At 49.7% G+C, this 11,305-nt stretch overlaps 1 protein-coding gene across 1 annotated transcript; it reads left to right on the plus strand.

Moving 5' to 3' along the window:
- The first annotated feature begins 569 nt into the window (after nt 1–569).
- Nucleotides 570–4,466, plus strand: LOC114703961 (carbonyl reductase [NADPH] 2-like). Its single transcript, XM_028885011.2, is given in 10 exon segments — nt 570–739; nt 2,334–2,401; nt 2,861–2,958; nt 3,065–3,194; nt 3,197–3,218; nt 3,305–3,347; nt 3,444–3,543; nt 3,651–3,715; nt 3,948–4,065; nt 4,152–4,466. Coding segments are annotated over 10 exon segments (903 nt in total). The 5' UTR covers nt 570–584; the 3' UTR covers nt 4,256–4,466.
- Nucleotides 4,467–11,305: the final 6,839 nt, after the last annotated feature.

The raw sequence follows: 11,305 nt of genomic DNA on the forward strand, positions 1-11,305 counted from the left end.
CAGAGGTCACAGTGAGCCCTAAGCGGGAGTCAGGCAGTGGTAGCACACGCCCTTAATCCCATCACATGGCAGGCAATCTCTGTGGTCAAGGACACATCCAAAGCAAGGTGACCTGAACTTTTATTCCCAGTACCAACCATAAAGACCTGGAGGTCTGTATAGACAGGCAGTGTCGAGGAAATCATGAGGTTGGGTTTAGAGCCAATGAGAAGGCAGAACAGAAAGGCAATAAAAAGACAGGACACAGAAAGAAGGTCTCTCAGGGGAAGGACAGCAGTGGGTGGAAAGACAAGGTGGTCTCAGCTCTTGGCTACTGCTCTGACTCTGGGCTTTTAACGCTGCATTTGGCTCTGTGTTTCTTATTTAATAAGACCATCTAGAATGTCATCTACACTGTGGCCATCAGCCATTCTCTACAGCTCATGGCAATGGCTGTAGAGACAGTCATAGAGGCATGGACTCACATTCACTGGGTCCTTCTTGATAAATCACTCCCCAACGCCCAACTGGCCAGCCATGGAGAGCAACAACAAATCCCTGACAGGCCACCATATCCCCAGGAGATCCAGCAGCTACCAGATGGAATGTTGGTCACAATCAACTGCTTGCATCATAGAAGGGGAAGGCCTTTGATCTTACTGGGTGAATCTGGCCAGACTTCTGTGTTCAGTGCCACCTGGAGGTGGGCTGTAGGACTCAGGTGGCTTGCTCAGGCTGGGATCAAGGACACAGTGAGCAGGTATGGTCTGTCCCTGAATGCTATGAGGAAACTCTTTTTTTTTGTTTTTGTTTTTGTTTGTTTGTTTGTTTGTTTTTCGAGACAGGGTTTCTCTGTGTAGCCTTTCCTGGAACTCACTTGGTAGCCCAGGCTGGCCTTGAACTCACAGAGATCCGCCTGGCTCTGCCGCCCGAGTGCTGGGAGAGGAAACTCTTCGAGACGGCAGCAAATCATTAGGTGTCAACCTGTGTGTGTCGTGGGACAGACTCTGGTATGGCACTGACCCCCAGTCTCTCAAAGTGTCTGTTGTCCCCCTGAGCCCCAGGACACTCACAGAACAGGAGTGTGGAGGAATACTTGGGGGAAGGACACTACTGCTGTCCCCACACTGGTGAGAGCTTCCTGAGGCTTCTTCTCTGAGGGAGTCACACACAAATCATGCCAGGGACCTCCCAGGTATCAGGGCACGTAGAGCACCTGAAATTCAGCAGCCATCTTTCAGAGAGTAACACAGTCTTGCTGCCAAGCCTGGGTTGAGGATGAAGGGAAAGGCGGCAGGCAGGAGTCTGAACACACCTGCTCACTGGGGCTGTCCCTGGGGTGGTCTGTGGGCCTGAGCCTCCTGCCTGGTACAGATACCATGTGACCTGCCATGACTTCCTGGACAGATGTATTTGTTCCACGAACCTGGCCACAAGATAGGAGAGCGTCAGCACACCCTTAGACAAATTGCCAGAGGTGGAATTGAACAGGAAATCCTCTGATTGTTTCTTCAAACTGCCCTGAAAGAGCCACCTCTCTACTCTGAGAAGCAGAGACCACGGAGGGACTCAGTGGTCACTACTGGGGCAGGAAACCCAAGAATCCATGCTTAGGTTTACAAGAGTTCTGCCTCAGAGGACAGAAGGTACCTCAGTGCAGTCACCAAGGGCAGAGAGTCCAGGCTGGCAGAGGCAGCAGGTGAGGGGCACCGCAGGTGAGGGGCACCTGGGAGGGGCAGGTAAGGAGGATGCCATCGTACTCACTGGACAGACTGCAGGCACAGTGGGTTCTGGGTCCCTGGGCACTTGGGTTCAGCGCCCAGGGTCTTGCTCCAAGTGGGCATCTCAGTCACTTGCTCCAGCTAGGTCAGGTCACTACCCTCATTTATAATAATAAAATTAAGTTACAAGCTGATGCTTCTGTCCAGACAAGGCAAATCCCAAACCCAGAATTTTCACTTCCCTAGGCAAAGGGTGTGGCTCAGTGGCGCATCATGCTCTGAGGCCCTGGGTTCAAGACTCGGTACTGGAATGCTGAGGAAGCAAATTCTGTTCGTAGGCTGCCACCTCCTCTCCCACGACACTGTGTCAGGCCCCCCACAGTGACGTGTGTGTGTGTGTGTGTGTGTGTGTGTGTGTGTGTGTGTGTGCGCGCGCGCGTGCGCGCGCGCATGCTCGAGCTAGTATGAACCCTTCTCCACTGCTCTGTCACGCCTTCTGCACATGTGTGCACACACCCCTTTTATTGCTTCTTCAAGTCCCACAGGGACAGGTCACAGGTCACGTGCCCCAGCCTCAACCCTGTCCCACCTGCCAGTTCAGCCTTAACGACCCCGGGCCTCCTCTTGCTGCAGGAGGACAATCGGTGTCATGAAGCTGAATTTCCGTGGTCTGAGGGCCCTGGTGACAGGGGCAGGACGAGGTGAGTGGGAGTGGGACAGAAACGGGGCCCCAGATGACCCTGTCACCCCTCAGTCCTACAGAATCACCTGCATCTGTCACCTGGCTGGAGACCCACCACCCACCAGGACAGAATGCCAATCTCTCCCTGGCCACCACAGTCAGTGCCACACCTGAAGGACACGTTTAGCTTGGCTCCAAGACAGCCCCTAGATCCAGCTGGGCAGATGGGCACCAGCGGTATCCTTCTCTGGGACCCCATCAGGAGGGTGCTGCCCTCTGGTGCCTCCTTGGGTTTGATACTGACCTCTACCTCGGGGGGCAGTCCCATCTAATCCTGGTTTATAACCTTCTGGTGAGTACCTTCTCACTGCTGGCTGCAGGGATATGGGGGCAACAGCCTTTACACCCACCTGGAACCCAGACCCCAGCTGTGACCAGGCCTACAGGGTCCTTATGCCACTACTCTCCCTCCTTACAGGTATTGGACGGGGCACTGCGAAGGCCCTGCATGCCTCAGGAGCCAAAGTGGTGGCCGTGACACTTAACAACGCAGACCTGGTCAGCCTCACCAAAGAGGTGAGGTGCACAGCCCTGCCTCACCTGGGCCTGCTCCCCACCCTCAGGGATCCATCAGAAGCTGGCTGGGACAATGCCTCAGGCCACCAACCGATGTCTCCCACAGTGTCCGGGAATAGAGCCTGTGTGCGTGGACCTGGGTGACTGGGAGGCCACAGAGAAGGCACTGGGCGGTATTGGCCCCGTGGACCTGCTGGTGAACAATGCAGCGGTGGCACTGGTGCAGCCTTTCCTGGAGGCACCAAGGAGGCCTTTGACAGGTGGGCACTTGGGGAGAGCGGGCAGGCTGGGGGGTGGAGTTACTGAAGATGGGTGGTGCAGGACACCATTGTTCCTCTCCTGCCAGGTCCTTCCATGTGAATGTGCGCTCTGTGTTGCAAGTATCCCAGGTGAGATGGTAGGAGGACTGTGGCCCAGAGATGAACCCCTGGGGAGGGTGGAATGGCACAGGGCACAGTGAGCTATCCCTAACTCTTGGCTTCCAGATGGTAGCCAAGGGCATGATTGACCGTGGAGTGGCAGGATCCATTGTCAATGTCTCCAGCATGGTGGCCTATGTCACCTTCCCTGGCCTGGCCAACTACTGTGAGTGCACCCTCCATTGTGGTGGGACCAGGAGTAGGTTCTGGGTGGGTCTCTCAGGAGGAGGACTGGATAATTAAATTGTCCTCAGCACACACACACATCCACAGGCTCCACCAAGGGCGCAATGACTATGCTGACCAAAGCCATGGCCATGGAACTGGGGCCACACAAGGTAGGCACAGGGGCATGGGTCCACACCTGAGGGACAGATGATAGGCACCTGGGGCAGGGCTGGGGGTTGGGGGTGAGCATGGGGTGAGGCTTGGGGATGCTCTGAGCAGTGGGGCCAGGGTTCAGCTGGACAGAGTAAGCAAGCTCATCAGGCTTGACCTGGGGCAAGTCCTGAGCTGTGTGGCTAGGGCTAGTTCACTGGCTGTGCCACCAGCTGTGGCTTCTGGCCCCAGATCCGGGTAAACTCTGTAAACCCTACTGTGGTGCTGACTGATATGGGCAAGAAAGTCACTGAAGACGCTGAGTTTGCCAGGAAGCTCAAGGAGCGCCACCCACTGAGGAAGTTCGCAGGTCAGCTGGGGATGTGGGTGAGGGAATCAGTGTTGGCTCCCAGCAGCTGGGCAAGCAGAAGGCCTGACTGCTCTGCTCTCCTGCAGAGGTGGAGGACGTTGTCAACAGTATCCTCTTCCTGCTCAGCGACAGCAGTGCCTCTACCAGTGGCTCTGGCATCCTGGTGGACGCTGGTTACCTGGCCTCCTAGACTGCCCCGATGTGGTGGACCCCTGGAGGTCTTCCTGGCCCCACCCTCACATCAAGACCCTGCCCCAGCCCAGCAGTTCTACTTCCATCCTGTGGACCCAACCCCTGTCCATCCCCAACTTTAGACTCCAGAATCTCTCCCTTCCATACCAGCTGAGCTGGGCTAATTTGCCTAAATAAATAACCACAGTATCCCAAACCCTGAAAGCTCACACCCGGTGCATGGGAAAAGTAGTTGTATTGTAAGACCATCCATGGGATTGTCACACCGACAATCTTATGCAGGATGTCGCTGGTTTCCCCTGTTGGATCCGCTGCTGCCCCTGTCTGCCCCCTCACCTAGGCCTGTGCCTCATGGCCTGGAAGACCCAGGTCTGTGGTGGCCCTGCCTGATCTGTGATTGGGATCAAGGACAGTTGGCTGCTGTGGGATGGTCTGTATGTCATATTGCTGTGATTGGTCAATAAATGAAACACTGATTAGCCAGTGGCCAGGCAGGAAGTAGGTGGGACAAGGAGAGAGGAGAATTCTGGGAAGCGGAAGGCTGAGGCAGAGAGACACTGCAAGCCACCGCCATGACCAGCAGCATGTAAAGATGCCGGTAAGCCACCAGCCACGTGGCAAGGTATAGATTTATAGAAATGGGTTAATTTAAGCTATAAGAACAGTTAGCAAGAAGCCTGTCACGGCCATACAGTTTGTAAGCAATATAAGTCTCTGTATTTACTTGGTTGGGTCTGAGCAGCTGTGGGACTGGCGGGTGACAAAGATTTGTCCTGACTGTGGGCAAGGCAGGAAAACTCTAGCTTCAGTTGGCTTTTAAAAAGGAGGATATAGTCAAACAAGAACTCCTTCTGTCGTGGTTATTGGCTGAATGGAAGTGGGGGGTAACAGAAGCAGCCCCCTAGCACAAGAGTGTAGTTTCTCAAGCTGCACTGGATTGATCCAACTACGAAGAGTGAAATCTGCTTATTCAACCCTTGTGACACAAGCTAGAGACATTAGAGGAGGAACCCTCAACTGAGGAAATGCCTCCATAAGAACCGGCTGTAAGGCATTTTCTAAATTAGTGATCAGTGGGGAAGGGCCCAACCCATTGTGAGTAGTGCCATCCCTGCGCTGGTGGTCCTGTATTCTGTAAGAATGCAGGCTTAGCCGGGAGGTGGTGACACACACCTTTAATCCCAGCACCTGGGAGGCAAAGGTGTTAATTCCACCAGTGGAGAATAAGACCACTACCATGGTTTAAAGCCAAATTTGAAGCAAGCTTTAATCAAATACTGGACTGGTGAATGGACTATGGCCAGGTCCATACCCAGGTTCCTGGGAAATAGCCCACAATCATGATTTGCATCTGCTTAAGAGGGGAAAACCCATAATTCCCATCAGGTCCAATCAGGGGCAAGCATAGATCCTGACATATCTCCTGCCTGTGAACCTCTCCCCCACGTGTGATCAAACATATCCAGTGTATAAGAGTCAAACAAGCTTGTTTAGGGAGTGAAAACATGTGGCTTGTTATCTCCCATAAACAACAGCCTCCAGCATTCAGGAACTATCTGTCCTTCAGCAAAGGGCTTGCCGATCAGAGACATTTTTTTGTTTCATGGATCTCTTAGGCATAGTAGTTAAAACTTAAAATGTAACTTTGGCTCTCACAGAGGCAGGTGTATCTCTGGGATTTCGGTTACACAGAGAAATCCTGTCTCAAAATAACAACAACAACAACAACAAAAAGGCAGGCTGAGCAGGTAATGGAGAAGCAAACAGTAGGCAGCCCCCTCCATGGCCTCTGCCTCAGCTCCTGCCTCCAGGTTCCTATCCTGACTTCCTTTACTTATAGACAGTGCTCTGGAAGTGTAAACCAAATAAACTCTTTCCTCCCCAACTTGCTTTGGTCATCGTGGGTTTTTTTTTTTTTCTTTCTTTTGTTTTTTGTTTGTTTCTGTTTCAAGACAGGGTTTCTCTCTGTAGTCCTGGCTGTCCTGGAACTCACTCTGTAGACCAGGCTGGCCTCAGACTCATAGAGATCCACCTGCCTCTGCCTCCTGTGTGCTGGGATTAAAGGTGTGTGCCACCACCAAGAGCAGGGGTGGGGGGAGTCATGGTGTTTAATCACAGCAAAATGTAACCCTAACTAAGACAACCCTGATCAACATATCATGCCCATTGGGAAACATTAAAACGCTATCAGGAGCTGCTCGTGATGGTGGCACACACCTTTAATCTCAGCACTTGGGAGGTATAGGCAGAGCTCTGTGGGCTAGCCTGGTCTATATAGTAGGCCTATAGTAAGTTCTAGGCCAGTGATGGTTACATAGTGAGACTCTCTCAAAACCAAAGAAACAAAAAGAAAACTCATTAGGGTCTGAGGCGGTGGTGAGATTGGAAAAATGCTTGCTAGGTAACCATGAGGACTCTCATCTGATCTGCGGAAACTATGTAGCAATACCACCAGGCATGGTGGTATACTTTCTTTTCTTTTTCTTTCTTATTTTTTTTCTTTTTCTTTTTTGGTTTTTAAGACAGGGTTTCTCTGTGTTAGTCCTGACTATCCTGGAACTCACTATAGACTAGACTGACCTCATACTCAGAGATCTGCCTGCCTCTGCCTCCGGAGTGCTGAGACTAAAGGCATGCTCTTTCAATCCTAGCACTAGGGCTGTGGAGACAGGCAGTCCCCTGGGGCTTACTGGTCAAGCCAGTCTAGCCTAATTGGTGATCTCTAAGCCAAAAGGGGATCTGGTCTCGAAGTTGATGGTATCTCTGAAGATGACCAACCCAAGGTTGTTCTCTGGCTTCCACATACATACCCACACTTGTGCACCTGCACACTTGCTGTACACACACATACACACAAAATTAAAAACAAAAAAGAGGGCTAGAGATGTGACTCAACTGGTAGAACACTTCTGTCGAACACACGGAGCTCTGGGTTCTATCCCCGGACTGTATAAAAGGAGTCTTGTGAGGAAGTTCTGTGATCCCTGCACTTGACGTGGAGGCAAAAGCATCAGAAGTTCAACTACACAGTGAGGTCTAAGCCATACCGGGCTATCTATAAAGAGCCTGTGTCAAAAAAAACAAGCAAACACCACATGTGGTGGCACACACCTTTAGCCACAGCATTCAGGGAAGCAGAGGCAAGTGGATCTCTATGAGCTCAAGGCCAGCCAGATCTACACAGCAAGCTGTGAGCTAGCAAAGACTACATAGTAAAATCCTGTTTCCAAAACAGTGCTTTCTGCACTCCCACTGGCCTAGAGAGCAGCCATGACCTCGACATGAAGAGCCGGCGAGTTCATGGACCTGTATGTGCCTCAGGAATGCTCATGAGCAACCGCATCATTGGTGCCAAGGACCACGCATCCATCCAGATGAATGTGGCCGAGGCTGACAAGGTCACAGGCCAGTTTAATGGCCAATTTAAAACTTATGCTATCTGTGGGGCCATTTGAAGGATAGGCCAGTCAGATAATTCTATTCTCCGATTGACTAAGTCTGATGGAATTGTCTCAAAAGAACTTTTGACCAGAAGAGATCGGGGAATATTTGTCATAAATAAAAGTGAGAAAGTTAAAAAAAAAAAAAAAGGCAAAAAAACCACACACACACACAAGAGATCTTATCTGAAGAGACCCCCAAAAAATGGTGCAATACTCTCATACTCCTGCCTTGTTCCCATAAAAAAGAATGCCTAATACTGGGCTAATAGCAGACCCACCCACCCTCCCGGCACCTGACCACCTTGGTACATGAGCATCAAGGGCCCAGCAGGCAGCTGTTCTTACACAACCCACTGCCCCTTTAGTGTACTCAATAAACCCGTTGTCCTTGTGAACGTGTGTGTGTGTGTGTGTGTGTGCGCGCGCGCGCGCGCGCGTATGTTCCAATAAACCTTTTGCAAAAGCAGAGGTTGGGGTAGGACGTGGCAGATGATAAACACTCAAACACTCAACTGTCCTTGGGTTTCAGTTCAGCAGGGACACACTGGTTGTTGTGGCCCATTCAATTTGTTTTTTGGTGTTGTTTTTTTTTTTTTTTTTTTTTTTTTTTTTTTCGAGACATGGTTTCTCTGTGTAGTTTTGGTGCCTGTCCTGGATCTTGTTCTGTAAACTAGGCTGGCCTCAAACTCACAGAGATCCGCCTGGCTCTGCCTCCCGAGTGCTAGGATTAAAGGCGTGCGCCACCACCGCCCGGCTTAAATTATTGTCTGTCAGTCTGGACCAGTCCTGTCTTGCCTCTGTAGTCTTCAAGCTGAACTTGTAAATATCTTTTTTAAAAAATAATGGGTCTGGCCCTGTGTGATGGCACACACCTTAATCCCAGCACTTAGGAGGCAGAGGCAGGCAGATCTCTGTGAGTTCAAGGCCAGTTGGGTCTACCAAAATGAGGTCCATGACAGCCAGGGCTACACAGAGACACCTTGGATTCTATATTTCTTTACAAAAGAGGAAATAAATAAATAAATAAATAATAAAATTAAATAAATAATAAATAATTTAATAATAAATAAAATAAATTATTAATTAATTAATTAAAGGTGGCTTTCCAGAGGTGGACCCAGGCCCAGGTCCTTCCTGCGGGGACTGCCATACGGGCCCTAGCCAGTGACTCTCTGTACTGCAGCGCCCCCTGCTGTCTGTGTGGCTGCTTCCCCGGGAGCTGAGCCTGAGCTGTGAAGTTCCTGGTGCTTCAGCAGGCACTCAGTCTCCCAGCTACTCCCTGCGTGCCCATTGCTGCCTGTCTTCATACTCCACCCCACCCACCCCACCCACCCCCACCCCCCGCTCCTGAGGTGTGCGCTCCCCTTTAGTCTTCCTTGCACAACGTTCCACTGTAGCTCACAGACCACCAGGGGCTCAATTTGAGACTCAAGTCTCTCCCCAGAATATCTGAGCTGCGGGAATGACCAGATCAGAATAGAAAATTGTTAGAAATCTACAGCCATTGACAAAAACTAGACAAGAGTGCATGGCTAGTCACCCAAGAGAAACACAAAAATGTTGTGCATGGCCTTCAACTTGACCAATAAAAGAGTAAGCAAATTGACACAAGTTAGCCACACATCCTTGACAACCCAAACTCAACTCAGCTTCTACAAAGGAGAGGGGGACCTTTCTTCTTGTTTGTTTTATAAGTTTCCATCAGGATTAATTCAGCCCATGGCCACACAATCCCTGAGCACTGTATCTTGTTCTTTGAATTAAAAACAGAACATCAAGAAGCCTTGGAAGGCTTTCTGGCCTCAGTGTCATACACACAACTGTCAGAGAGGCGCCAGCTGTGCAGATGGAGCCTCAGGATTGTCCAAAGGCATTTCCCAAGAAGGAAGAAAAGCTAAGCTTTGAGAGCAACTGGAAGCTGTGTGAGCCAATGGGACTCCAGCACTACCAGGACCTAGGAATTAACACGAAAAGGAACATGATTCTCTCACCATACATCCTAAAGAATCCAAAAGTGGGGCTGGGGAAATGGCTCAGTGGGTAGTGTCCTTGTGCAAATATGACCTCAGTTTGGATTCCAGCATCCAGGTAAAAAGTTGAATAAGGAGGCAGCACACATCTGTTACCCAAGCTCTGGGTAAGAAGGCAGGAGGATCATGGGAGCAGAGAGGAGGGATAGTGGCCCTCAGACATCCAGTCTAGCTGAAATGGTAAGTTTCAGGTTCACTGAGAGACCCTGTCTCAAAAATAGTGTGGGGATCAATTGAAGATGACAGCCAGCATCAACCTCAGACCTCTACATGAACATGAATATGCACAGGTGCACACAGAGACAGATCTCTCTCTCTCTCTCTCTCTCTCTCTCTCTCTCTCTCTCTCTCTCTCTCTCTCTCTCTCTCTCTCTCTCTCTCTCTCTCACACACACACACACACACACACACACAGCAACAACAACAAATCAGAAACTGTGAACTGTGGACAGGAAAACATCACAAAGCTATATTCAGAAGGTTTTTTTTTTAATTTAATTTTATAATTTATTTTAATTTTACATATCAGCCACGGATTCCCTTGTTCTCCCACCTCCCAGAACCTCCCCCTGCTCCCCCCCCCCGCGTTCCCCCAGCCCACCCCCTATTCCCATCTCCTCCTGGGAATTTAGTTCAACCTGATAGATTCAGTCTAGACAGGTCCAGTCCCCTCCTCCCAGGCTGAGCCAAGTTTATGCATTTGGGACACACCACTTGTGTGCTTGGGTGGTCTTAAACTCACTATGAAGTTTTGAACTCCTAATCTTTCTTCTTCCGTACACTGAGTGCTAAGATTATAGGCATGCACTACCATACACCCAGATTGGTTTTGTTGTTGTTTTCTTTCTTTCTTTTTTTTTTTTTTTAGTAAAACCAAAACTTATTCTAAGCCACAATCATCCTAGGGTCCCCCCTGCTGTGTAGCCTCCCTGGTTCTGTGGGTTGCAGTCTGATTGTTCTTTGCTTTATATCTAGTATCCACTTATGAGTAAGTACATACCATGTTTTTTGTTCTGGGTTTGGGTTACCTCACTCAGGATGATTTTTTTCTAGTTCCATCCATTTGCCTGCAAATTTCATGCTGTCATTGTTTTTCTCTGTTGAGTAGTACTCCATTGTGTATATATACCACATTTTCTTAGTCCATTCTTCAGTTGACGGGCATCTAGGTTGTTTCCAGGTTCTGCTTATTACAAGTAAGTGCTGCTACGAACATAGTTGACCATGTATCTTTGTGGTATGATTGAGCACTCCTTAGGTATATGCCCAAGAGTGGGATGGCTGGGTCTTGAGGAAGATCAATTCCCAATTTTCTGAGAAACTGCCATACTGACTTCCCCAGTGGTTGTACAAGTTTGCATTCCTACCAACAGTGGAGGAGTGTTCCCTTTGCTCCTCATCCTCTCTAACATAGATTGTTATTAGTGTTTTTGATCTTAGCCATTCTGACAGGTGTAAGATGGTATCTCAGAGTCATTTTGATTTGCATTTCTCTGATGATTAAGGATGTTAAGCATTTCTTTAAATGTCTTTCGGCCATTTGTGATTCTTCTTTTGAAAATTCTCTGTTTAGCT

The sequence above is a fragment of the Peromyscus leucopus genome, chromosome 8b, assembly GCF_004664715.2.
Source record: "Peromyscus leucopus breed LL Stock chromosome 8b, UCI_PerLeu_2.1, whole genome shotgun sequence".
In the NCBI taxonomy this organism is placed as follows: Eukaryota; Metazoa; Chordata; class Mammalia; order Rodentia; family Cricetidae; genus Peromyscus; species Peromyscus leucopus.